We start from the raw sequence: 27234 nt of genomic DNA on the forward strand, positions 1-27234 counted from the left end.
GCTAGGGGGAGAGGAAGAGTGACAGCAGAGGGAGGAGAGCCCTGGAGCAGGGTCCCAAGGCCTGGGTTTACACCCAGCTCTGCTACTGGCTCTGGGCCTCAGTTTACCTTATCTGTAAAATGGACAGTTTGTCCTGATGCTTCCTTTGACCCTGGTTTCCCAGCTTTCATATTCTTTGCTGCTGTCAGGACCTTCCCTGGGTGGAGGGGGAGAGGTCCAGAGATGCTTCCTGCTCAGCCCCTCACAGAGCCCCTCTCTGCTACCCGCTGCCCTGCTGGGTGTGGCCAGAGTGAGCAGTTGGATGGGTATATGGGGATGCCACCAGGGGGTCAGAGCTGGGGAAGCAGCCTGGAAGGACAGGGTGGGGAGGAATTTGGAAATTTTTAGAACCTTGACAGATGGAGCCCCGTGAGTCAGAGGGGCAGATGGAAGTGATTAGGCGTTGGCGGGAGGTGCAGGGGGCGGAGATGGGAACCAAGCGTGAGGACTCAGGGCTCAGAGCTCAGACCCTGGCGGGTGGCTTCTCCCAGCTGCACCATTGCCACAGGCCTGGGGCTGCTGTGCTGGTTTGCAGGCAAGGCTGTGCAGCCAGGCTCCTGTGCTACAGGACCAGAAGGCTAGAGGTGGGACCCCCCACCCCCGCCCAGGGAAGAGAAGACCCTAGGGCAGAAAAGAAGCATGGGACACAGGGTGGGGGACCCCCTTGCCATCCGCTCCATAACCTTGCTGTCCAGAGGAAGGAAGATTCCAGGTGCTTGTCCCACACAGCTACTCCCCACCCCAGAAGATCCTAGAACCTCCCCTAATGGTAAGGTAAACACCTTCACCCCAAATCCAATCACATACTCCCCTTCCCCTCGGGAGGCTGCTCTTGTGCCCCTCAAATCGTATCTCATCTCTGGGCAAGGGGAAAGCAGAGAAGAAGGAATTTTTCAAAAAACTCCATGCTAAACCATTTATCAAGCCTTTCCTGAGCCAGACCTGTTGCTAGGTTCTGAGAAGACTCACTGAGTTCCTGCCTTTGAGAGCTGTCCCGTCAAGCAGGGGAGGCATATGGCCGTGGGGAAGCAAAGTGCCTGAGGACAGTCCAGCAGGGCCTGCTGTGAGGTGGGGCTGGCGCAGGGCCAGGACCGCTCCCGGAGAGATGCTGAGGATGAAGGAAACCAGGAGGTGGGGAGGCGGGGGCGGAGATTATATCCCACTGTTCAGACCCTGAGATTAATGAGTGAAGAGGCCCCTGGTCTCCACGCTGTGGTAGAGTGGAGCCAAATTGGAGTAGACTGAGAGGTGAGGACAAGGAGAGGAAGTGGAGGTGATCAAAACCCAGCCTTGGGAGCGGGGAGGCGCCTGACTGCCAGGGGGAGTCCTGAGTGGGAGGTGTTGGGAGGGTGGGGAGCACCCAGGCAAAGCCCACCTGGTGACCCAGAGCCCAGAGCCCTCCTGCAGAAGGGACCTCAAGATGTCCCTTCCTCCTCTTCAGGCCTCAGTGGTCTCATGAATCCAAAGGGGCAAAGGATGCTGGCTCCAGCACCACCCCACCCCACCGCCCACCCCCACCCTGCAGATCCACCAGTGACTCCACAGATCATCAGAGCGCTCAAACATGAGCTGTGGGGTGCCAGACCCAGCTTTCCTCCAAAGCATCTCGTGGCTCCATGTCTCCCCAAGCACCCCCCACCCTGACCCTCTCAGTGTTCAGCAAACATGGGCTGATGGCTGCCATGTTCCAGGTCCATGCCAGGCTCTGTGGTATGGATGAAAACCAAGCGTGGTCCTGGCCAGGGGAGGGAAACAGACGGAGTGTCCCGGATGCTGCGACTGACTCCACCTGGGACGTGTGGATGCCGTATTGGAGAAGCGAGTCTGGTGCAGGGGGTAGGAATTTGTCAGGCAGGCCTGGGTGAAGAGCTTTCAAAGGCATGGAAGTGGGGGGATGGCAGGGGGTCTGCAGAGGGTTTCACAGAGGGTGGCAGACAGGCCTGAGGAGAGGGCGGAGGTGAGCAAGGTCAGTACATCAGCATCAGGCTCTGTCCCTAGAGGCCATGGGCCTCATTGTGGCTGTGTGCCGCAACTACTGAAGCTCACATGCTCATGGGGGATTTATCAAAGGTTTGAAGGAGGACCCATGCTTAGAAAGATCATTCTGATGGCTGAGACTTCCTGGTGGTCCAGTAGCTAAGACTCTTCGCTCCCAGTGCAGGGGGCCTGGGTTCGATCCCTGGTCAGGGAGCTAGATCCCTCATGCCTCAGCTAAAAGATCCCACGTGATGCAACTAAGACCCCATGCAGCTAAATAAATGAATAAATTTAAAAGAAAGAAAGATCATTCTGATGCCTGTGAACAAGCCAGTGCATGCGTGCTAAATTGCTTCATTATGTCCGACTCTGCGACCCCATGGACTGTAGCCCACCAGGTTCCTCTGTCCATGGAATTCTCCAGGCAAGAATGCTAGAGTGGGTTGCCATGCCCTCCTCAAGGGGATCTTCCCAACCCAGGGATCAAACCCAAGTCTCTTATGCCTCCTGTACTGGCAGGAGGGTTCTTTACCACTAACACCACCTGAAAAGACCTGAACCGGCCAGAATAGAGCCCAACTTTGATGGCCATGAAGAAGAGGGACACAGAGCATAGTAGGTAAAATCTATAGGGTTTGGTACCAGCAAGGAGGGAACTGAGGTGGAGGAGGAGGATGTGTCTGGGAAGTAGGGAGGATGGACAGGATGCAGGTAGAGATGGAGACAGTGGAGGAACAGCTATCTGGTAGCATCCCCAAGCTTCCCTTGAACCTGATGGCTTCCAGCACCTGGGACATCTCAGTAGAGAAGACCCACAAGGGCTATCAGCATCAGATTTAGAAGAATCATTTGGGCAGTGAGGAGAAGGCTGGCCTGGGCAGTGAGAGACCAGAGGCAGGGAGACATAGGATGAGGGTGAAATGTCCCCTGAGAGGCCAGGGCCCCACTGGTGGGTCCTAGATCAGGCACTAGGGAGCCACTGACCTAGGCTTAAAAATCACAGGTAGGTCTCACATTTTACATAAGTAAGTTCTCGACAAGTTGGGTGGTAAATGATGCTTAGGCTGATGCTTTATGTCAAATCCTATTTTAAATGACCTGATTCAGAAATGAAATTAATAGGTCGGTGGGAGGGAGAAAAAAAATGAAATTGGAAAAAAACAACTTCAGGACCTCTCTGGTGGTCCAATGGTTAAGAGTCCACCTGCCCAGTGCAGTGGACACAGGTTTGATTCCTGGTCTGGGAAGATTCCACTTTTGCTGGGCAACTAAGCCCATGAGCCACAACTGCTGAAACCCACACGCTCTAGAGCTGGAGTGCTGCAAGTACTGAAGCCCACACACCCTAGAAACTGTGCTCTGCAGCGAGAGAAGTTGCCACAGTAGGAAGACCATGCATCGCAACTAGAGAGTAGCCCCCATGAGCCACAACTACAGAAACCCCACGCACAGCGATGAAGACCCAGTGCAACCAAAAATGAATAAACAATTTTTTAAGTTAAAAAAATCCATTTATAATAGCATGAAAAAGAATAAAATGTTTAAATACATTTAACAAAAGAAGAACAAGACTTGTACACCCAAAACTACACAACATCATGGAAAGAAATTAAATATCTAAATAAATGAGGAGACATCTCATGCGTATGCATTGGAAGACTTGATATTGTTAAGATGACAAAGTTACCAAAAATAGATTCAATGCAAGCCCTCTCAAAATCCCAATGGTGTTTTTTTTTTTGCACAAATGGAAAAACTCTTCCTAAATCCAAATGGAAATGCAATGAATCTCAAATAGTCAAAACAATCTTAAAAAAGAAGAGAAAGTCAGAAGACTCACACTTCCTGATTTCAGTAATTGAGACCTTGTAGCACTGCCATGAAGACAGACATAGAGGCCGGTGCAACAGAAGTGAGAAATAAATCATTACGTTGATGGTTAACTGATATTTGACAAGGATGCCAAGACTTCATTCAGTGGGGGAAAGAACAGTCTTTTCAACAAATAGTGCCGGAACAACTGGAGAGCCACAGCAAAAGAATAAAGTTGGACCCCCTACCTCACACCATATATAAAAATTAAGTCAAAATAGATGGAAGACCTAAATGTAAGAGCTAAAACTATCAGACTCACAGAAGAAAACATAGAGATAAATCTTCATGACCTTGATATTGGCAATGGTTTCTTGGATATAACACCAAAAGCACAAGGGAAAAAAATAGATAAATTGGACTTCACCATAACTAATAACTTTTGTGGTTCAAAAATTACTATCAAGAAAGTGAAAAGACGACTCATAGAATGGGAGAAAATATTTGCAAATCATATTTCAAATGACTTAAGAGTATGTTGGATGAAGGATTTCTCTCTGGTGGGGGTGTGGAGGGGGATAACCCTGCTCCGAGATACAGACCACAGGCAACCTACCCCACCCTTCAGGGAGTGAGCTTGCTCCCATGGGGATCTGCCCATATAGGCAATCAGAAAGGAGAATTAGGGGAGGGTGGGAAGAAGCAGGGACCCTTGCCCCCAGGGCAGCCACAGTTCTCTGGGAACTCGCTTGCAAATTCCCCGAATTCCCCCATATTAATTTTAGAACAGTCCTCGAAACCCGAGGAGGCTGGGGGACGGCCCGGCGCCAGGGCGGGCAGCTTTCAGAAAAGGGACAGCGTGAGGGAGAGGCTGTCTGGCCTGGACTCCCTCTCCCGGCCAGTCCTGGTCCATGGGAAGGTCACGAGAGGCACTGGCAGGGGCCAAGCCCCGTGCAGGGCGCGGGCCCAGGCAACAGGCCAGAAGGTCGCAGGGCCTGAGGTCTCAGTTCCCACTGACATCAGTGTAAGGTGTCAGGGGGCCTGAATCATCAGGGCCCCGGGCCAGCCCGCCACCACCACCCCAGGGGGGAGGGAGAGAGCATAGCAGAGGTATGAGGCAGTCCTGGCCAGGCAGGCGGCCCCGGGCTGGGCTGGACACGGTGACTGTTTTATAGAATTAGTGAGTGGGACCCGCCACAGGAGGGGGTGGAGATGTCATGGTCCTGGATTCCAACAGGCTGCCCCCCCGCACCCTGCCCCCTTCTGATTCACAAAATTCATTCCAACGGCTAAGAGAGAGGAGCCCGTCGGCGGGGCCAGGGGGGTCATAAACACGGGGAATATTAATAGCTTCAGCCAGGCTGCCTGGGGGGCTCGGGGGCCTGCCAGAGGCACTGACTTATTTAGTCTCCTCATTAATGATGTGGAAAGAAGAGCATTTACCCGAGCCTGGGGCGGGTGCTGACCTACGTCAAGCCAGGGACTGCCCAAGCTGAGGACAGACCGCAGGGGTCCCTTTGGGGCTCTGTTCCTCCAGTGAGGATTCCTCTTGCACTACTGGGATACCCCAGCCCCACAACCCAGCCAGGCGTGAGCTACGCACACCAGGAGTATCTCATGGCTAAGTAATGATGAATCTCCTTCCTGACCTGGGTGTGTGTGTGCACGAACACACACACATATTTGCACATTTCCGACAACAGGATCAGCTGCACTTGTTCCTCTTTCCAGCCAGGTGGATCCAGCCTGAGCACGTGGGCCCAAGTCGGGGGTGCAGAGTGTCCAGCCACCCAGAGGCATCTGCTGTCCAGGAAAGGACGGACTCCTTCCTGAACTAGACCCCTGACCTCCCTAGCCCTTCCCCCCAACCTCTTCCTGCAATGAATCAAGTCTAGGGATACGTAAAACTAGGAATTCCAAAAGACTCTGTGCACGTGCGAATTCACACATGCATGAGCGCGCACGCGCGCGCGCACACACACACACATCTTTTCACTCTGTGCACAGCCTGTACCAAGGGAACCAGAAATCAAAGCTGTTGGGCCCACTCTGCCCCTTCCCAAGTCCCTTAGGTCCTGAGAACATCATTTCAAATAGACCCCCCCAGGGTCAGGGGATCACAGGCAAAGAAGTCTGTGAAGAAAAGCAGCTGGAAAGGGTTGCAGAGAGCCCGTTCAAGGCATGCCCAAGGCCCACGGCAGACAGCCTGGGAGAACTGCTCCCTGATCCTTCTGGGAAGCCCCCCGGCTCCCAGCCGCACGGCTCCTGGCTGCCAGAGCTGGGACAGACACAGACAGAGCAGGACTGGCAACAGCTGGGGCTGGGAGGCTGCCGAGTCCCAGGCTGGAATGAGCGAGAAACCTGTCCAGCGATGAGATCAAGGAGATGGCACCCATGTCTCCCCAGGGAGCCCGGCTCCTCGTCCCAGGACATTCCAAACTCTGTGAACAAAACATGGGGTGGGAAGCCAGCCAACCTGGGCCGGTGCCAGGTGGCTCCCCCGCCACCCACTCCTCCCATCCATGGGCGGGGGGTGGTGGTGGGGAGGAGGGAGCTGCCCAGCAGTGGGACCAGCTGGGAACAGAGCATGAGCTGCCGGGAAGGCTGCCCGCACAAGTCGCCCGGGGACGCAGCGTCCAGACACCTGCCACGTTCCCTCGGCAGCCCGCCACGTGGGGCTCATCCGCCCGGTCTCTCTGAGCTGGGCCCCCCGGGAGGAGCGCTGCAGGCCGGGGGAGCCTGCTCGAGCACCTGAGCACGGCCCTTTGATTCAGCAAACACCTTCAAAGCCCTGGTCACACTTAATCACCCCTGCAGGAAGCCAAGCCTGGCAGGTTTCCTCGTTTCTTCGGAAACGAGTGGAATTTGCTTGAGACCACACAGTGTCTGAGAGGTGAGTGCACATTCTCACCCAGGACTGCCTCCTCCCACTCTGGATTCTTTCCTGCCGCACTTGGTCCCGACAGCAAGAGGCCACTGAGACCCTGGGCCCAGCCTACCGGATCAACCCCTAGCTCCAACAGCAGAGCCTCAAAGATCAGCAAGTTCAATATCTTGGTTCTCTAATGAGGTCAACTGGGGTTTCAGGAAAAAAAAGAAAGACAAAGGCTTGCCCATGGTCAGAGGACAACAGAGGTGAAGGTGAGATTCTGATGAGGATGCTCCTGGGTATCATGCCAGGCAGCAGGCAGGGTCCGAGGCTTGGAAGGTTGGGAGATTGTGGGAAGGCCTCCTGGAAGAGGTGCTTTCCTCAACAGTTGGGTTCTCTGTGAAGCCCATTCAGGTGATCCCAGGTGGAGACAGCAATAGATCAACCAAAGGAAAGTCGCAAAGAAGAACCAGAAGGTGAGCTGTACATCCCATGTGACCTTGGGATGGTCACTTCCCCTCTCCAGGCCTCAGTGGTCTCACAAATTAATACAAGGGGGACAAAGGATGCTGGCTTCAATGGGATCACACAGTGACTCCACTTTGTTCTGAGGACCAGCCCCGGGCTCCCAAATCCTGACCACACTCAGGAGCCCTCCAGTTCTAGTGGGGCGCCCTGGGAGGGCAGGGGTACAGGTGATCCCTGTCTTAGCTGGGACTTGAGGCCTGAGGAGGGACCAGGTAAAGTCTCAGAGACACGAAGAGTCCTGGCAGGAGCCAGAGGAGCAATGAATGGACAGGGAATAGAAAGTATGGGTGTGGGTGGCTGGCGTCAGCTTTTGGATGATATTCCATAAATGACAGGAGAACAAGGGGATTAAGTAAGGCAGGGTCATGGTCAGGTTGACCACGGAGCTGGGGCCATTGGCCCGTGGAAGGGGTCATCATCATACAGCTGTCTGTGGCCTTGAGGCTGCACCAGAAGTCGAGAAGGTTCTGAGCAAGAATTAGAGGTTGAGTCTTTCTTCTCTCCCCATACGTCCTGGACTGTGGGCCCCTCGATGTTAAGAGGGGGGTTGTGTTGCCCAGGGCTGGCATCAGGAGGCAGGACTGGCCTGCTGACTGTGTGCAGGTCCTGAGGGAACCTGGCCATCAGAGCCCTCTGCATGGAGGGGCCACCTCTGGGCTGAACTGGGTCAAGTTGACCGAGGGCGCAACAGCCATCTGGTTTCTCCAGCTCCTCCCAGCAGCCCTTGGTTAGGGCATGGAATGGTTTCCAGAAATTAGTGGTTCAAATATCCACATCAAATTGGGGTAAAGTATGAGAAACGATGGAGGTTTTAGGAGGAATTCATCCAACCTGAGCCAGCTAAGTCTCACTGAGCACCTACTATGTCCAGTCTTGGGGCTGGTGTAGGGGGTGTCAGGCACCCAGAGATCCATGAGCCAGGTAGCCCCCAGGAACACTGGGCAGTGGGGCCTCGGCATGGGAAGGATCCGTGCCTTGGTGTGGAGAGGAGCTGGGGGCAAGGAGAAGGGGCGGTGAGGCCAGGGGGCAGGAGTTGCTGGGGCCCACAGGGGAGCATGGGATGCCCGGGTCTGCAAGTGAGTGGGAGACAGGGTAGAGGGATGGGGGCTGGGAGAGGGGACCTCAGAGAAGGGAAGGGGCTCACCAGTCCAACCCTCACTGGTGTAGGACCAGGACCCCGGAGCCCATCCCCCAGACCGCCCCAGACCGCCCATCCCCTGCCAGGTTTCAGTGGAGACGCAGAAGCAGGGCTAGGGGCCATTTTCACCTTTTAAAAACCGCAGACATCCACACCGGGCACCGGAGCCAGATCTCTGGGAGAGACAGAGGCCCTGTGAATGCTTCGCCTGACGCCAGTCAGGGCTGCTCTTTTGTGTCTGCGGCTTCAACGGAAGGAGGCCGGATTAGGGGGCCGAGCTGAAACGGCAAGAGAAGGACCAGAGGCGAGGGCAGCCCTGGTCTGCTGACCTGCCCTCCTGGGCCCAGAGAGCTTGTGGGGGCAGTGGGAGGCCCTGCTGATGAGCAGGGCAGGGGTCATCTACTGGGCAGGTGTCAGGGCATCGGGGGTCAGCAGCTGCACTGGGACCCCTTACTGACCGCACCCCTGAGCCCTAACATTTAAGCCAAATTTCTTGTCTGGGAGGCTCCATGTCCCAGAGGAGGCCCTTTGACTACGGAGGTGGCACCATTGGCCACTAAGGGGCCCTAGATGCCTCCTGCACTACACAGACCCTTGCCCAGTGGGGTCCCCGGAAGAACTGTCCTTCCCCACCCCTCTTTCCTCCCCTGCCCAGGGCAGCCCCCATCCCTGCCCCGCTCCAGGCCAGAGCTTTTGAAGTGGTTCCCCGCCCGCTCCCCTCCCCCCCAGCCTGCTCTCCTCCCTCTAATCCTCTTGACATAGCTGCCCAAGGTGTCCAACTTCTGGAGCTCAGCTCCCCAACACTGAGCCTCTGAGACAGGGAAACTGAGGCCCAGAGAGGCCTGAGGGGCTGTGCAATACCCTCTGTGTCCTCAGGTCCAGCCCAGGCATTGGGGTGCATTTTGCTAAAAAAAAAAAGAGCCAGACTGGATGCCCTCCCTAGCCACCAAGCTGGGTTCCAGCTTTCATTCTGCCTCGACCCTTTAAGAGGCTCCAGGAGTCAGGAAACAGCTCTGCGGTGGGTGGGCAGTGGGGGAAAAGAGATGGTGGGGATGGGCCAGGGGTCACCCTTAACATGTACCTGCCTTAGTCAACTCCACACCCAAGTCCAGCCATCACACTGAAGGCCCAGTCTGATACCAGTCCAAGCCTTGACCCCAAACCCAGAGTGACCCTAATACTCACCCTAGGCTAAGCCCAGCCATGACCCCAGACTGAGCCTGGCATCCAATCGAACCCCAACTCCACTCTCAGACTGGACTCCAACCTGAAATACAGGCTGCCACCTGAGCCCAGCCCAGACTGAGCTTTGGGGGATTTAATCTCAAGCCCAAATTAAACCTTGATCTTGACCCTGACCCCAAAAGTGAACCTTGCACCTGGTCCCAAGGCAGAGGACTGGCATGGCATAAACAGCCCAGGAAAGAGTCCAGGGAGGCCAGGACGTGAGCCCCTCTGCTGCTGTGCTGGGCAGCAGGTCCCTCTGAATGGCTGGGATCACCCATGGAGAAGGTATGGAGAAGGGAGAGATAATACGGGACTCGCAGGCATGGTGGCCTGCCCCGGGGGAGGCCCTGTTCCAGAAGGGACAATTCCCCCATACATTGAACCTTCCCCCAGGGGGAACAGACCATACCCGGGGCCAGCTGGATCAGGGCCACTCTTAACAGAGGGTGGCTATGCATAGGGCTCCCAATATCTGGTCCTCATCTAATAACAGGATACACAAGGTTGGGGAGGAAGGAGTCCAAGTTCCCTGGGCTGGCTGGGTCCTGAGGGACCCCTTTCTCCCCACCATATGCCTCCCGGACTCTGAATGTGGGAATCAGGGCCCCAGGGAGGCCCGCCTGAGCCCCCTTCTGCCTCACCCCAGTCCCTGGCCACGCTCCTCGCCTCTCTGTGAGAACGTGCACTTGCAGCCGCCGGGAAAAGATCAGCACGAAGGAATGTGCTGTCCAGGCTCCAGCGGACAGGATGGGCCCGCCGGAGAGAGAGCAAGCGAGGAGAGGTCCGGGAGATGGGAGCTGGGAAGGAAAACAGAGATGTGCCAGGCAGCAGGCCAGGCAGTGCCGGGCCAGCCATTGTTCCCAGAGCCACAGGTCAGGTGCACTGGGCCAGGGCCGAATCCCAGCCTCTGCTCAGCAGGGCCCCAGACTTCCTAGGTCTGCCTGCCTCCCTCTGTCCCCAGACCCCGAGCTCTGAGGCCCAGCCCAGCCAAGGAAAGAGACAGACTTGTCCTCTGTGCCCCCAACCAGCTTTATGGGCCTCTGTCTGTCTTTTGCTTCATCTCCCCTCTCAGGTCCACAGCCTTGCTCCATCCCCATCCAGACCTCTCTTGGGGAAGCTTCTGATTTCAATGGCTCAATAAGCTAGTCCACAAGTGGGCTTTGATAGCTGACTACAGCTCGACCTGTCCTCACTGTGGTCCCCAGGCTCATAGCATCAACATTACCTGGAGACTTGTTAGAAATACAAATGACTGGGCCCCACCCCAAATCTATGAAATCAACAGCCTGTTGTTTTTTTTTAAATAAGTCCCATAGGCCTACACTGCCCACTCAAGCTTGAGCACCGCTGACTTCAGAGTGTGACCTTGCTTAAGTCCACAAATGTTGATAGAAATGATACGTAATCAGATGAATGAACAAGGGAGTGGAGTGAGTTTCAAGAGGCCTGGTCTTACCTCCAGGCTTGAGTAGAATGGTTCCTTTTGGCCCAGCTGGTGTCCGAGAGAACTGCAGACTGGAAGAAGAGAGGACCGAGTGGCTGGACTCCCTCTGAGATGGAGCGGGCTCTGAAACAACATTACCTGCAGAAAGCCCATCCAGAGGCCCTGGGGCCTGGGACTTGGGAGATGCAAAGGGGAGCCAGAATTGACAGGAAGAAGGGGTCCAGCAGGTCCATGGGACTCAGCATCAGGAACCTAGGACCTGGAAACCAAGCAGGAGAGCAGAGCTGGGAACATCCAATGGCAGGCAAGAAGGTCCTCAGTATACAGCTGGGGTCCAAGTCTCTCATGCCAAGGAAGAATTGATAAGAGGGGCCCTGGGAGCAAAGTTGAACCTCTGTTATTAGAACTAAGACACCAGGTTGGACACTGAACTTGGCTCCTTCTGAAATGCCCTAACTGAGGTCAGGTCCGGCCCCAGAGTTTGTGGCAGAGTTGAGCCTGCCCGTGGAGTCTAGGGACTCCAGCTGTCAGGACAGGACAGGGAGATACTTGGTAAGAACCCGGTACCTTCTGATCCCTAGTAACTTGTCCCCAAATCTGGTCTTGGAGACGGATATCTGCTGAAGTTGGGATTGCCCTTTTCAGAACTTCACACCAACTGGATGAGTGAAATCCTCCCAGCTTCCCAACTGCCTGGGTCTTGCCCAAACTTGGTCACAGTTGACCGAATCATGACTCATATTTTCAGAATAAATTAGCGAGACAAACAAGGTATGTCCCTACCTCCTTCTTCTGTCCACCTGCCAGCTCTTCTCCATTCAGCACCAAGGAAGAGCAGCTGATTCATGTGACCAGATCACCACTTGCTTGACACCAGAGAACCTCCATGGCCAGCTTCCTCCAACGTTGACCTCTTCCCACTTAACATGAAAACAGAAGCATCCTTAGCCACAGCCACCATCTCTGCTGGGTCCCTTCTCCAGGGGATCTTCCTGACCCAAGGATTGAACCTGGGTCTCCAGCATGGCAGGCAGATTCCTTACTGTCTGAACCACCAGAGAAAACCAAGAAGCCCAGAGATATCCTCAAAATCTGCACGGCCAAGAGTATGTCCCGCTTGTCCTAGGAAAGATTTCATGGAGAAAAAAGGCACTAATATCAAATAAGCGTGGGAAACACTGCATACTGGTGTATGCGTGTACTCGCTTAGTCATGTCCGACTCTTTGTGACTTCATGGACTGTAGCCTGCCAGGCACCTCTGTTCATGGAACTTTCCAGGCAAGAATACTGGAATGGGTTGCCATTTCCTCCTCCAGGGGATCTTCCCAACCCAGGAATCAAACCACATCTCTTGCATCTCCTGCACTGACAGGTGAATTCTTTACCACTGAGCCACCTGGGAAGCCCCTTCTTAATAGATCAAAATAGACAAAGGTTCTGAGAAGTCCCATGAAAGAGAAGTCTGTCTGACTTGTCAAATCCAGTGTCTCTCCAGCTTATTGGGTCCAGAATCCTTTTTTCTCTCCCAAAAGAACATTCTGTGAAGCATCACTTGGGAACCACCCAAAATGCAAAGCGACATTTCCCACTGCTATCTTGACACAGAGGAACTTCTTTCTGGAATTCCTGGGAGGAAAAGCAGACGCTGAGGATGGGGAGAGGGAGGGCTTCTTATTAAAAGACCCCAAGACAGAGAGAGCAGGGACCCTGGAAATCTGCAGGGGCAGGTGGTGTGGCACTGGGACCTTGCAGTGGCAGGAGGCTCTAGGGTCGCCCCCCCCCCCAGCTACTAGCTGAACCCCAGCTTCCCCATCTGTAACTGGGGCATTTTTGAGATCTAAATAACATACTGCATGGGCATCCCTGTCTCCACCTCCAGAAGGCCCCACCTCCAGAGCCACCGACCCCAGAAAAGAGGTCAAAGAACAGAAGCCGCAGTTGGAGGGGGCAAGCTTAGCTGAGAGGGGAGGTCGGCCATCAGCTGCATCAGAAGAGAAAACCACGGCTAATCTGGAAAAGCCAGCCTGCAAGGGAGTGACCGCATCTCCCAGCATCCTCTGGGGCAGGTACAGTCTCATCGTTTGGCTGGACACGAATCAAAGACCAACCCACCTGCCTCCCTGTCCTGCCCAGCAGAGCCCCCTGCTCTGTCTCCTCCTTGTTCCTCTGCATCCTCCAGTGCCTGAGATGACCTCCCAACCCCCACCTGTGAGCTTCTGAGGCTCCTGTCTTCTTAGGGGCAGAGGCAAGGAAAATCCTGCTATAGCTCCCTCCCTCCCGCCTAGACTTTTGGCTGCCTTCTGAAACTGGACAATACAGGGAAATGTTTGCACCCAAACAACTCCGCTGCTTCAGGAACTGCCTGACCCTGCCCAGGAAAGCGAAATTCTCCAGCTCCACCCTGCGGCCCCCTTGGTCTGGGGATCAGAAACCAGCAGAGAGGTTATTACCAGAGCAAAGGGGGTCACGGGCATCCCCAAGGTGGCCAGAGGAGAGTTCAGGGGTCACCTCCCTCTAAGGACTGGAGTTTTTTCCTTCCTGCCCAAATCAGAAAGGGAGCTCTGGGGTGGGATGGGGGCGGCGGGTGGGAGAGAGGCTGGAGGGGACAGGGGTATATGCATACATATAGCTGATTCACATGGTTGTCCAGCAGAAACTTACACAACCTTGTAAGTATACTCTAATAAAAAGAAAATAGAAAAAAATAAAGTCAAATAAAGAACAGAAAAAAAGAAAGGGACCTCTGTCCCCGACTGCAGGATACACAAAAGCCAGATTGTCAATATTTATCTGGACAGCCCAGGCTCTGGATTAATCTGGCCTAAAGATAATACAAATAGCACTTTGATGTGACTTGAGAAATGTATTAATTCATTCAACAAGCATGTGCTTATTGGGTTCTGGGCCAAGCCCCAGGCTGGGCACTGGGGATCTGGGGTAGATCACCCCCGACTCTGCCCTGGAGAGGCCCACCGTCTAGGAAGAGAGAGAGAGGGTGAGGGCCCCCGGAATGCAGTAAGATGGCAGGTGGGGGCCTGCTCTGTCCCAGCTGAAATTCCTCCTGAGAAAAGCCAGAATGGTGTCAGCTCAAATAAGGGCTAGGGAGGGCCACAAGCTCCCGTGGCCGTGGCCACCAGCTCAGGAAGCCAAGGGGTCAGGGCAGTGTGTGAAAACAGAGGTCGATGTCCGCAGTGTCTGATAAAAGACTGGAGGCACCTCCCCTCCAGAAAGCCCTTCCCATCCGGTCTGATTCTCCCCTTGCCCTGAGGTGTGGAACACCAGGTACCAGTCAACAAAACGTGCAAACAACAAGGAGATAAAGCAGACTGCAATCTCCTGTGTGGCTGGCGCAGACGCCTCTGCACGGGACACTGCCATGGGGTGACCCCTGCCGCAGGGGAGTAGGGATTCCTGCCCACAGACCTGCAGGGGCTCATCAGTTTCCTGTTTCCAGCAGCCAGGGGTGGGGCAAAAAGGAGATGTCAGTGACCTCAGGCTCCCACCTACACACCCCCCAATCCCTCATGGGGGGCCTGCCCTGCCATGCAGCCTGCCTTTGAGGGAAGGAGGCACGAAGATGGAGGGGCTGGCCGCCTGCCGGGGACAGCTCAGGTCAAGACAGCCAGTCTGCCTGTCGCAGCCCCTCACGCCCACCTCCCCCTCGGGCCAGAGATTGTGTGTTTTTGCTTTCTTGGGAGGGGGGAGGGGTGCGGCTCAGAGCCCTGAGTGATGAGTTAAGTGACAATGAATTTGCGCCACATGGAGCCCTGGGCTTAAGGGGAAAGTGTTTTGGTGAAATGCAGCTGGGATTTCATCAGCCCCTACCCCCCAGACAGTACAGAAATAGTCCGGGCCAGGCCGGCTCTGACCCACAGGCCTGGCCCAATTTCACCGCCCCCTGTCCTGGAGAGAGGCTCCGAGTGGCCTCTTTCCCTGAATCTGGGTTTCGTAATCTCGCCTTGTTGTTTTGGTCGCTTGTTTGTGGACTGGCCTGGTTTGTCTTGTCTGGAGGATTTGCTCCCTCATAAATTCCCTGCCACTTGGCCCTGCAGAGAGAGGGAGGGGGTGAAGCAGGAAGACCCTCCCTCTCTGTTGGGGACCAGGCCCACATGGGCCAGAGACGGTCACAGCCGGGGGACTGATCACAGGGCGCCCTGTGACCTGGGGAGTGTGGGTGGACTGGGGACCCTGGACACAAGGGTGAGAGGTTGGCTTCACTCCAGCAAGAACTGGAGGGGCCTCGTCAACCTCTCAAGCCCAACCCCATTCCTCGGAGGGGAAAACTGAGGCCAGAAGCAGGAAGCGAGTGAGCCAAAGTGCCAGAAGCTGTTAACAGCATCATCAGGGTTTACTCCATGTACCCGGCACCAACCCCCCAAGAGTGTGGGTGGATTGCGAGTGTGGTCAAAGCCCTTCATCCCAAACCTCAGCTCAGAGGAAGGAAACAGAGGGAGCTGGGCCCCTGGGGGCAGAACAAGGAGGCGAGCAGGTCCCCCAGCACCCTGAGCATCTGTATCTCCTTCCCCCCAGATGTGAATGGTGAGAGCCGCTCCTCCAGGGCTGGGAGCAGCTCCCAGGGGAGAGAGACGCAACTGCACTGAGGCCAGGGGCTATTGGGATAGGGGGCAAGACAGGGACACCCCCAGGTGAGACGATGGAGACAGAGCCGCAGCATCACCCAGACCAGCCGCTGGGGGCAGCCGACCAGACAGAACAGAGTCGCAGATGGGACTGACTCCTGGACCAGGGCTGAACTCTGCCATCCTGGGGGTCAAGGTGAGGGCCCTGAGTGGTTGAGGCTACAGGATCACAGCTGTCTGAGGCCACTTTGAGAACCAATCTCCTATCCTGAGCGCCGAGGCTGAGACAGATCCAGTCCTGGGGACCAGGGTGGGCACAGAACACGTGGTCAGGGCATTGGAAACTTGACAAGCAGCGGCAGAAGGGCCCTGGTTTCTGGGATTCCCCTCGGGGTCCAGTGGCTAAGGGATTGCTCTCCCAAAGCAGGAGGCCAGGGTTTGATCCCTGGTCAGGGAACTGGATCCCACATGCCGCAACTAGGGTTTACATGCCTCACCTAAAAAGCTTGCATGTCTCAACTAAGACCTGGCACAGTCAAATAAAGAAAAAAAAAAGGGACCTGGGTTCAGGCTGACCTGGGCTTTCCCCCAAGTTAACATAAGGGATGCCAAGGGCAGCATCCCAGGGTTTGGCGAGGAGGGGCCAGGAAGGGATACTGGAAGTCCACCTTGTAAGCAGAGGAAAGCTGGATCGGCCAGGGGTCCAGCAGCCTGAGCCCACCTCCCTTTCTTCCCATGTGCTCAGCCTGTCCAGAGGCAGAGGAGCTGCCGTCCGGGCTCAACCAGCAGCTTGCTCCCCAGATCACAGGATGGGACTCGCATGGGTCCTTCCTTCCTTCCTCACTCTCCCCACGCAGAGTCTGGCCAGAAGACCTCAAACGCACACAGGAAGCATGGTCTGGGCACGCCGACCCCCACCGCTGCCCCTTGCCCCGTGGACCCAGCGTGTCCAAAATCCCTGCCGCGTCCCAGCTTCTCTCCCCTACCCTGCACCTCCAGAGGGTTTCCGCTCCTTTCTCTCCCATTGTTTTCCTTCTTGGCCCTCAGTCAGAATCCAAAGGCCAGGCTAAGGCCCACTGAGGCCAGCCCAGCTAGGGAATGGGGGGCGTCGGGCTGGGGCTCTGGGATGCCTGGCCCAACCCCAGGAGTCTGGGGGATTGGGGGAGGTGTGTTCCCAGCCCTCTTGGTAGGGGTGGGAATCAGGAGCTTAGTGAGGGCTAGGGGGTCAGACAGGCCTGATTTGAATCGCTTGTCAGTTGTGCGGAGAAGGGATTTGCCTTCTCTGAGCCTCAGTTTCTCCGTCTGTAAAATGGGAGTGAGGCTAACAGCCTGCTGCCACAGTTGTGGCAATTAAGTGAAGTATGACATTACGGTCCATGTCCTCACGGCAGTACCTGGAACAAAGGAAGTACCCAGTGAGGACGGCTGCCGTGTCCATGCCCAAGAGTGGCAAAGTGCTCCGGGTGGGAGAGGTTGTTAGAAAGTATCAATGGAACAAGGCAGGTCAGTCTGGGCTGTCCAGCGATGACACCCCTGGCCCCAGAAAATCCTTTCCTCCTTCTTTCTGCTTTTTCCTCTGGCGGATCAGATGGTGACAGAGGCGGACTGACAGAAAACCCTCCCCTCACACACAGATACACAGCCATGGAGACCCTCAGCCCACAGCCCTGGAAGCTCTGGGTGACCCTCCAGACAGCGGCCCCACCTCGGGAGCAGCGGTGCCCTGAGGACGCTGGCCACAGAGCAGCTCGGCTCAGGGCTGACCCTCACAGCCCCAGCAGCCTGAGATTCCCGCCTCCCAGAAGAATCGGGGAACTGGCTCCCACCCTAGAAAAGCCTGTCTCTGGGTCTGGAAGGCTCAAGGCAGGGGACCGCCCTTGCATGCCTGACACCTCATCTAAAGGCCTGGGGGGCAGTTCTAGGGAACAGGCCCCTGTAAATCAGCTGGTCTGCTTCTCCTGGGCTGCAGCCCTTCTCAAGGCCTCAGAGACCCCAAGGCCCCACCCTCCTCCCCAGTTCTTCTCTACATCTGCTCTCTGTCTCCTCCACCCATCCCACTTGCAGAGCGGCAGTGAGAGCGGGGAAGGACACAGACTTGGGAGGCAAACCACCTGGCTTGAATCCCACCTCTGCCACCCAATGGCTGAGTGGACCTTAAGCCTCAGGCTCCACATCTGTAAAATGGATTAGTAATAACAACAGTACCTCATCCCAGGGAGGCTGGAATGAGTTAATACAAGGAAAGGCCTCAGGGCGGTATCTGGCCCAGGGTGAACATTCAATAAATGCTAACCCTCATTATTTTTTATTTGTGTCTCTGTCTTGCATGTTTGTTGACTCAAATTTTCCATGGGTAAGGAGGTGCGGAAGAAGGCTTGAAGTTCTGTGGTCTAAACTGCCCGTTGCTCCCAGGGCCTCCGAGCTGGAGGCTACGGCTATAAAGGATTCCTTTCAGTTGGGGCCAGTGATGCTCTGATAAAGCTTGATCACAGGATGCAGAATCGGCGGGCTGTGGGCTCACACCCCAGGCCTCAAAGGCTAGTCCAGCACCAGAGCTGAGGCCATTCGGGGTGGGGAGGCAGCAAAGCCCTCAGTCCTAGGGCACAGGCTGCCAACACTTCTCTGCTTTCCCAGGGCCTCTCTCCCCTGCTTGCCCGCCGCCGCCTTCCATGCCGAATATCTGGCCTCCACCCACGGCTGTTTGTGCCTCGTGTCATAGGCGGCTGAGCCTCAGAACCCTGGATGTCTGGAGTTACAGGGCTGGAGTATAGTGATGGAAAACTATCTTAACACAGCTTTTGAACTCTTGGTGAGAACAGCCTCTGCCATCTTCCTGATGGTAAGCAGCCCTGCCAGCTTGGATCCCCTCCTGTGATGGGGAGCTCACCACCACAATCCCGGGAGAATCCCATCTGCTTTCATTCTTTAGGGTCCCACATGCCCAGTGAGGTCAGAAGAGCCATGCCCCACGCTGAGGAGGAACAGTCCAGGCCACTGCTGGGCTGTTCCCACGGCTGGAAGGTTTCCTCCAGCCCAGACCTGTCTTCCTCCCCTCACGGCTCCATGCCACATCTCTGCCCCAGGAGCCCCTCACCCCGAGGTGGTCTTTCCTGCAGACTAGGGCCAGTGCCCTCCAGCCACCTGCTTTGCCAGGCTCTCTTCTCTGAATCGGGGGCCTCTGGGAGACATCTAAGCCCATCCTGCCAAGCACAGGTACTGGCAAGAGACTGGGTTAGAAAGGAAGTGACAGGTGGGTACATCATGTGAGGTGTGCTCCGTGACAGGCACCCAGTGAAGTTCCACCATCAGCTTGTGGGTGGCTCACCCTGCAGCGCCCTAGGCTCCTCGGGAGGGGCTGGGCAGGCAGGAGAGCAGGGGGCGGGGGGGGGGGGGGGGCGGAGACTCTTTCAAGCAATGCCAAAAGCCTGCTGGCTGAGCTGGTGCAGAGTGGCAGCTGTCACCACTCCCAGCGGGGGACGTGTGTCTACATTATGTCACAACTCAGCTATTCCCCAGGAGAAGCCCTGGGAGCTGTGACTTCCAGAATAGAAGAGGTGGAGGCGGGGGCTCTGCACACAGGAATCCTACCTCAGGGCAGGGCACCCCAGGGAGTACTGACTCCAGACCCCGCCGGACGTGGGGCGAGGGGATGGCCACGGGGATCGGAGCCTCCAGACGTGCAGCCTGCAGACGGGCCAGAGCGGCCGCCAGGGGCCAGATGGGCTGCATTAACCTGGGAGCAGGCTCCTCAGGGCCCAGATGCTCCGTGTTGAGCCGGCGAGCTGGCTTTGGGCTCCAGATGTGGGCCTGGGGTGGGGAGGGGGGATGGGTCACAGCTCCAGATGTGTGCCGTCTGAGCAAGGGATGACTGTGGGACTCAGTGGCAGCACCCCGGGGGCCCAGGGGCCTAGAGGTTCGAGGGCTGGGCCAAGGGGCCTCTCTGTTTGCATCCTCTCCAGCCCACCCACCACTCCAGCCCTTGGGCCTCAGGGGATTCAGGGTTCACAGAACTCTGACCCAGCAACTACCAAGCCAAGAGGCTTCGGCCTCATTTCCTGAGCAAGGACAGAGCCCAGGGACCTGCCCAGGGTCATGCAAGCCACGGACAGGCCGGACCCCAGCAGGAACAAAGGGTCTCGAGTCCCTCCGACCACAGGCAGCTGGGGGTGGGGCGGGGTGGCATGGTTTCCAGGACTGGAGGCCAGCCTCTCCCCAGACGCTGTCAGCCACACACTGGGCTGACCTGGGCATCCCTGGGGGAGCAGTAGGAGGAGGCGCAGCTCTGACCTTCGAGGTGGGGTCCGCGGGGTGGACGGACACATGGTCCAGGCCCAGGAGACTCAGAGGACGCAGCCCCCCAGCCTTCTCCTGACGCAGACAGGGCTGCTCCATGGGGAGGTGGCAGGGTTGGGGTTCAGCTCGGCAAAGGACCCCGGCAGACCCCAGGCACTCAACCAACAAAGCTGAAAGAGGTGCTCCTGCTCCCTGAGCACAGCATATGCAAGCCGTGTGCAGGCCCCTTACCAGCCAGGGCGGTTCCCCACAGCTCCAGTGCGGAGTGCGGGCTCCCCATCTCAGAGATGGCCGGTCCCAGAGGCGCCCAGGCTGGGCCAGGCAGGGCCGGAGGGGCACGGGGACCAGCCCTTGGCCCGGGCCTGCCAGGCTCTGCGGGCTGGGGGCTCAAGACGGTGTCTGGGGACAGCCTTCCTAAGGAAGACTTGGGTCAGAGGGGGCCTCCCTAGACCTGAGCCTCCTGTCGCTACACAGAACTTCCGCCCAGATGGTGGGACCGCCTCGGGAAGCACAGACCCCTGCCGCAGCCCCTCCTCGATGTCCAGAGCCGCCCCCTTTCCACCCCTTCCCGTAGACCCTGCAAGTGGGCTGAGAGGGCAAGGACGGAGGCCAATGGTGGGCCCTGGGAAAGCCCCTCTAAGCTTCAGTCCTCACGTCTGCACAGGGGCCCTGGCTCTGGGCTCTAAACCAGGAGGGCCTGGCGGCCCCGGTGGGTAGAGGTCAGAGGTCAGACCTACCTCCCGCAGGGGCTTCTGGGAATCTCAGCCTAGAGGCGGCCTCTGGGCCCGAGCGGAGGAGAGCGGGGTGGGCACAGCGGCCCTGGGGGGCTGTTGGTCCCCCCGCAGATGCCTTCTTACCCTGCCCTGGTGAGGCAGCCCAGAGAGGGTCAGCGGGGAGGCAGGCGGAGCGGGAGCCGGCAGAGGCGCTAACGGGTTATGTCAGGCGAGCGCTCTGGGGAGGGGACCGCCCCTCTCCGCTCCCACAGCCCCACCTGGGGCCCATGGCCAAGAGTTGGGTCCTGGGGAGAGATGCTGGCCTGATTCTGCTTGACACCGGAAGGCCGGGGAGGGGGCTGCCCGCCCTGAGCCGGGAAGCCGTTTAGCCACGGTAGCCCCGAAGGCAAGGCCCGGGTGAGCCTCCACTCCATCAGGCCGCCATTGGGTGGCCACAGGGGGACACCCCCTTGGGCGGCAGGGTCTGTCCAAGCCTACAGGTAGCTCTGCTTGCTGAGCAGCAGAGTCCTGGGATGACCCCCAAGCCTCAGGAGGGGCCCTCTAGCATCCATCACTTCCTCCTCCGGCTAGAGCCCCATCCAAGGGGCTCCAGGATCCCATCCCCAACTCAGGGGGCCCTGATTTCTCATATTCTCACTGTTCTGCCTGGGGTCTGCCCAGCACCAACACTCCCCACCATCCTCGGAGACGCACCTTGACAGCCCCCAACATCACTCTCCCTCCTGGGGACAAGGAGAAGCCTGAAAAGGGGCCTGACTCCCAGGGCAGTGGGCTCAGGGAGTGACTAGGACAAGGACCTAGATGGGTGCTCCGTGCAAGGGTTGGGGGTGGGGGGGTCAGGGTCAACGAAAGGCCTGGGACTGAGGAAGGGGCCCCTCACAATCATGGCTGGGCCGCCAGGGCCCTGTGTGTCTTGGCTGAGCGGGACCCCTGGGCCGCCAGGTATGTAACAATTCCAGCCATTTCCTGCCCTATTAATGAGAAAGGGGCTGATATAAATACACGCTCAGCATAAATAAATACAGGCCAGGCCCGGGACTGCATAGCAGACAGATTGCGTGGAGCCGCTGGCCAGCCCTGCAGCCAACTCCCCCCACCCTGTTCGCACCCCCACCACCACCGCCCCCCAACTTGTTTTCCCTCCAGCAGGCCAGGGCCCCTCCACACTCTCAGGCCTGAGATAGACAGACCCGCCCGCCCCCCCTCCAGACCTCAGAGCAAGACCCCCCGTGATGCTGGGAAGGCCGCAGGCCCAAGACAGAGAGAGAGATCGGGGTTTCCCAGCATCGCCCCGCCAGGCCTGGTGGGGTACTGTGTGTGCACAGACCCCGTGCAGCCCTATGAGGCCCAAGGCTATGGTTGTACCTGTTCACAGGTGAGGAAACTGAGGCTCATGGGGTCAAGGAACTTGCCCAAGGTCACGCAGAGGGGAGGTGGTCGGTCCAGGGTTCAAACTGCAGCCTGTCTGACCCCAGGGCCTCTGATCTTCTCACCGCCTGTGAGAAAAAGCCACGAGCAGGTTCATGCCTTTCTCCTCTTTCTCCCAAGCCCTAGCCCCGGGTCACCAGGGCCCCTGGAAGGCCCAGGAGCCACTTACATTTGTGGAGCCAGATCTCAGCTCATGTAAGGATCTATGGCTCAGCAGGTAAAGAATCTGCCTGCAGCGCAGGAGACACAGGTTCGATCCCTGGGTTGGGAAGATCCCCTGGAGAAGGAAATGACAACCCACTCCAGTATTCTTTCTTGGAGAATCCCATGGACAGAGGAGCCTGGAGGGCTACAGTCCATGGAGTCGGGAAGAGTCGAACATGACTGAGCAACTAAGCAAGCAAGGACCTATCAGAGATGTACAGGTGACCTCCTCCCAGCTGGGGTGTCACAAGCAAGGACCTGTCAGAGATGTTCAGGTGACCTCCTCCCAGCTGGGGTGTCCAGGACACTGAGGCCCCTCCCCAACATTGGCTGTTTCATCAGGATCACCCAGTCACCCAACACTGCATAGACATGGAAACCGGGGCCCAGAGGGGCCACCCAGCACGCCTATTATGTGGGTGGATCCCCATCGGTGGCTGTAGGTGGGCCGTGTGTGTGCAAGCAGGTTTGCATGTATATTGCGACTAGAAAGATGTTCCACACACAGTTGACTCTGTTTCTCTGAAGTTTAGAACCAGAGAGAAGGAAACATTTTTACCTTCACATCTCTGTCCCTGTTCTTTCTTTCTTTCTTTTTTTTTTTTTTTTTGGCCACACTACAGGCCTTGTAGCTCAGTCGGTAAATAATCTGCCTGCAGTGCAGGAGACCTGAGTTCGATCCCTGGGTTGGGAAGATCCCCTGGAGAAGGAAATGGCAACCCACTCCAGTATCCTTGCCTGGAAAATCTCATGGACAGAGGAACCTGGTGGATTGCAGTCCATGGGGTCGCAAAGAGTCGGGTACGACTGAGCGACTAACACACACACACATGGGGCTTGTGGGATGTTAGTTCCCTGACCAGGGATTGAACCCAGGGTCCTAGCAGTGAAAGCATAGAGCCTTAACCACTGGACCACCAGGGAATTCTCAACATCTCTGTACTTGTGGTAATTAAAAAAAAAAAATTTTATTGCCCATGGGCCCCACCACTGGTCCCAGCCTCCAGCCCATTCCCAGCTCTATCCTGGCTCCGGTCCTCTCTCTCCAGGTGGCACAGGTATTTGCCACCTCCCCTGCCTTCTTGCCTTTGAGGCCCCTTTCCACCTGCTCCCTCCCTCCCAGCACCCCAGGCCCATGGCCAGAGCCCTATCAAGTGCCATCTTGGTCCCTGGCCACTCCCCAGGCGAGCTCTGGGGCCTCCTCCCTGTCCCCCAGCCCCCACCTTCAGCAGGGGGCCGAGTTCACACACCTCTGCGCTCAGCTTTCCCTGTGTGCTGGGTGGGAGTTCCAGAATCCCAGCTGTGTTGACCGCCCCCCTACAGGTGTTCTGCCTGGTTGGCCAGCAGGGAGCCCTTCCGAGTCATCGGGCCAGGGGCAGGCCGAGTCTGCACCTGAGACTCAGAAGCAGGGCCTGGAAGTTCACACCACATCCACCCCCCGGCCATCTGCAGGTTTTTCTATGAGAGGCAGGGCAGGAATCTGGCCCTAACTTCTCTAGGAGCCAGAATGGAGGAGTAGAATGTAGAGCAGAGCTCTCTGGAATGTCTTCCCACACTCATCGCCCCCAGGCTTGGGAATGAGTAAGGAGCGATCACTAACTCCCAAGAAACCACCTCTCTGCTCCTCACACAGAAGCACTGCCCTAAGGGTGGTGAATAGGGGATCTGACCCACTGTGGCCTGAGCATGCCTCGACAGCATCCCCACCCCTTGAGCAGGACCTGGGCAGCTGGGGTCAAGGGCTGAGATACTGGGTGTTTCCCTCTCCCTGGAGGAGATGGATCTGTGGTTGTACTTGTGGGTGAGAGGGTGGATGGATGGGCTTCCTAGGTTGCGCTAGTCCTAAAGAACTTGCCTGCCCATGCAGGGGACATAAGAGATGTAGGTTTGATCCCTGGGTCAGGAAGAGCCCCTGAAGGAGGGCATGGCAACCCACTCTAGTGTTTTTGCCTGGAGAATCCGATGGACAGAGGAGCTTGGGGAGCTACAGTCCACGGGTTGCAAAGGGTCAGACATGACTGAAGCGGCTTAGCAGGCCGGCAGGCAGGCAGGGTGGATGGACAGGTGGGTGAGTAGGTAGACAGGCTGAGAGACAGGTGTTTGAGTGGACAGATGGATGGATGAGTGGGGACATGAGTGACCAAGTGTATAAATGGATGCACAGGCCAGCTGCAGACTGGCTCAGGAATAACTCCTTTCTTCAGTTTCCTAAATCTCTGAAACGTGAGGCCCTGGCACCCCCCAGAGGCCAGAGTCTCTAACTACCCATCGTCCCTAAAAACCTTGGGCATCAGCAGTCTCAGGAAGAAGGCGCATGGACGCAGATGAAGTGAGGGATTCTAGGAAACAAACAAACAAACAAAAAATTGGGTCCAGTTCTGGTTCTTGCTCTGACTTATTCTGGGACCGAGGGAATGGATGTTTAAGCTTCTAGGCTCAATCGCATCTGGATGTCTGCGCTGGTAAGTGATTTAAACAAAACTATGTGTGTAAAGCGACTGAGGGGGCTTCCCTGGTGGCTTAGACAGTAAGGAATCTGCCTGCAATGCAGGAGGCCTGGGTTTGATTCCTGAGTGGGGAAGATTCCCTGAGTAGGCAATGGCAACCCACAACAGTACTCTTGCCTGGAGAATCCCATATACAGGGGAGCTTGGCAGGCTATAGTCTTTTTTTGTTTTGTGTTTTCCTTAGAAGATGCCTGAGAGGGTTACCTGGCACAAAGCGGGTGCTCACAGAAAGCGATTTCCTTCCTAGAGGAAGCCCTAGGGCACACACGGCTTAGTCACCAAGTCCTGTCCAACTCCTTGTGACCCCACGGACTGTAGCCCGCCAGGCTCCTCTGTCCATGGGGTTTCCCAGGCAAGAATACTAAAGTGGATTGCCATTTCCTCCTCCAGGAGATCTTCCCCACCCAGGGATCGAGAGCTTTGGCAGGTAGATTCTTTAACACTGAGCCACCTGGGAAGCCCCAGAGGACACACGCACCCCCATAAATGCACGTGTGAGTGCATGCCCACACACGCACACGCACACCCCTCCAGCCCAGTATGGAAGAGGGACCGAGGGTGAGACCCCAGGCCAGACCAGACAGGGGAGGCACAGGGGATACATTTATTCTCCAGGCTCTGGCAGGACTGGCCTGGCCTCGGGGGCTGGGGACCCAGGGGGCGGGGTCTCAGGCGAGAGCCCCAAGGCCTTCTGGGGCTCAGCCTCCTGGGCCTGGGCCAGCTGGGCTGTGTGCTCAAAGGCGGCCTGCAGCAGGTGGGAGGCAAGGCAGGTGGTCCAGGTGATGAGGTAGGCCAGGTGCCAGGAGGTGAGTGCTACTGTGCTCTCCACCCACCAGTACAGACTCTTCAGCAGCGCCAGTGACCTCTGCACCACGCAGTTCTCCAGCAGAGCCTGGGGGCGGCGGGGGGGGGGGGGGCAAGTGGATGGGCAGGCGGCTGTCCAGAGCTCACAAGCCATACTGCCTGGCCGCTAGGTGCTCCCCCCATGACCCCCCAGCCCAGCCCAGGCCCAGTGTCCCAGGTTTGCGCTCCCCAGCCCAGCCGGCAACCGCCCTCACCCACCTTCCTGGGCAGCCAGCCCAGGCTGCAGCACTGGGCTTTCCGGTACAGTCTCCAGACCAGCAGCAGCAACAGCAACGCAGCCAGCATCAGGCTGTGCAGACACGACAGGAACAGGTCCGTCCAGGTGGCTGCAGACAGGCCCAGCTGCTCCCAGGCCCCCAGCCACTTCGGGGCCAGGCCCAAGGCCCGGGCACAGCCCAGCAGGCCTGTCCACACCAGCCTGGGCACCCGCAGGGCCAGGCACACAGGGACCTCTAGCAGCGTCAGCCCAGCCCGGAGAACCCGGCCCACGGGGCAGCCGGCGATCCTGGGGGGGGGGTGGGACCCCTGGGCCTCCCGGGTCAGCCCCGACAGCCAGTGGTTGAAGAGGAAGATCTTGAGGAGCAGGAAGTTGTAGAGGTGGGCCCGGTTCTGGACGAGCTACAGGAAGGGGAGACCGTTGTCACCCGTTGCTGGTCACTTGCCACAGGGGCCTGACTGTCCCGGGCTTTACGGTGCGGGTGTGGCTGCCAGGCCATCCGGGGCCAGGCCCTCCCCTTCTCAAGGCCTGTTTCCCCCACCTCATGAGTGATCTTTATCTGTCCACTTGGAAGGACTCCATTCTCAGGAGGGAGATTTAGTAGGTGTCTCATATTATATTTGATTTTCTTTCCTCTGGGTTTTTTTCCCCCCCCCCGCCCCCGCCTTTTTTTTAGTCACACCAGGTGGCTTGCAGGATCTTAGTTCCCTGACTAAGGATCGAACCGGTGTCCCCTGCAGGGGAAGCACAGAGTCTTAACCGCTGGAACACCAGGAAATTCCCTTTCCTTTGGGTTTCAATGGTTATTTACCACCCTCCAGACTAAGGTCATGTTTGAAAAAGAGGGGTGGGAAGGTTTGAAAAAGGGGGGTGCTCTAAAGAAAACTCTGCGGCTCTGCGGCTTGGGGGTGAGGCTTCTGAAAGCTATGGGATTACTCCAGGAGGAGGGCAGCCACCTCATTTCACCAGCGGCATCCAGCAGCAGCTTTGGCCCTCGCCCCCCTGGCCCTCATCAACTCCCCCTCACCAGTGTGGACAGCTTCACCACCAGCAGCAGAGTCCCCGAGAGGCTGGATCTGACCGGAGGGACTGCCTCCATGTCTGGCCCTCCTTTCGCTTCTCCAGTGGAAGAAGCAGGGTGACCTCACAGACACCGCAGGGTGGGGACCAAGTTACCGTGGGGACCCAGTTGCCACGAAAGTCTCCCCTTTCCTTGCCTCCTGCCCCATCACTTCTCAAGAACTGGGGTACTTGTCTTCCGCATCCTGTCGCCTTCCTGATGGGAGACTGCTCCCAGAGACATCAACTCCACAAACTTCCGGTCAGCCCGGCACAGGCAGCGAAGGCAGCCCAAAGATGCTGTACCTCCCAC

The 27234-nt window shown here is 57.2% G+C and overlaps 1 protein-coding gene across 5 annotated transcripts; it reads right to left on the minus strand.

The window, feature by feature from the left end:
• Window positions 1-26961, minus strand: TMEM270 (transmembrane protein 270). 5 transcript variants are annotated; one of them, XR_009598390.1, is made up of 7 exons: window positions 25844-25954; window positions 22008-22138; window positions 11818-11954; window positions 11047-11293; window positions 8493-10387; window positions 8088-8216; window positions 1-6269 (listed from the first exon to the last, which is right to left on the minus strand). XR_009598390.1 is itself a non-coding variant. In XM_027961494.1 (3 exons), exons 1-3 carry the CDS (start codon window positions 26959-26961, stop codon window positions 25386-25388), a joined length of 780 nt encoding a protein of 259 aa, XP_027817295.1. The 5 variants fall into 5 exon arrangements, 1 of the variants encoding a protein (XP_027817295.1); XR_009598392.1 differs by lacking the exon at window positions 8088-8216 and having other exon boundaries at window positions 1-7094; XR_006057969.2 differs by lacking the exon at window positions 1-6269 and having other exon boundaries at window positions 7510-8216.
• Between the last annotated feature and the right edge of the window lie 273 nt (window positions 26962-27234).

Source organism: Ovis aries, chromosome 24 (assembly GCF_016772045.2).
Source record: "Ovis aries strain OAR_USU_Benz2616 breed Rambouillet chromosome 24, ARS-UI_Ramb_v3.0, whole genome shotgun sequence".
Lineage (NCBI taxonomy): Eukaryota > Metazoa > Chordata > Mammalia > Artiodactyla > Bovidae > Ovis > Ovis aries.

Excerpts from the sequence above, each read along its gene's own strand:
- TMEM270 (XM_027961494.1), bottom strand. The coding sequence starts at position 26,961 with ATGGAGGCAGTCCCTCCGGTCAGATCCAGCCTCTCGGGGACTCTGCTG. Across the intron at positions 26,264-26,889 it reads TGGTGAAGCTGTCCACACTG|CTCGTCCAGAACCGGGCCCA; the intron begins GTGAGGGGGAGT and ends CCCTTCCTGTAG. Across the intron at positions 25,674-25,843 it reads TGGGCTGGCTGCCCAGGAAG|GCTCTGCTGGAGAACTGCGT; the intron begins GTGGGTGAGGGC and ends CGCCGCCCCCAG.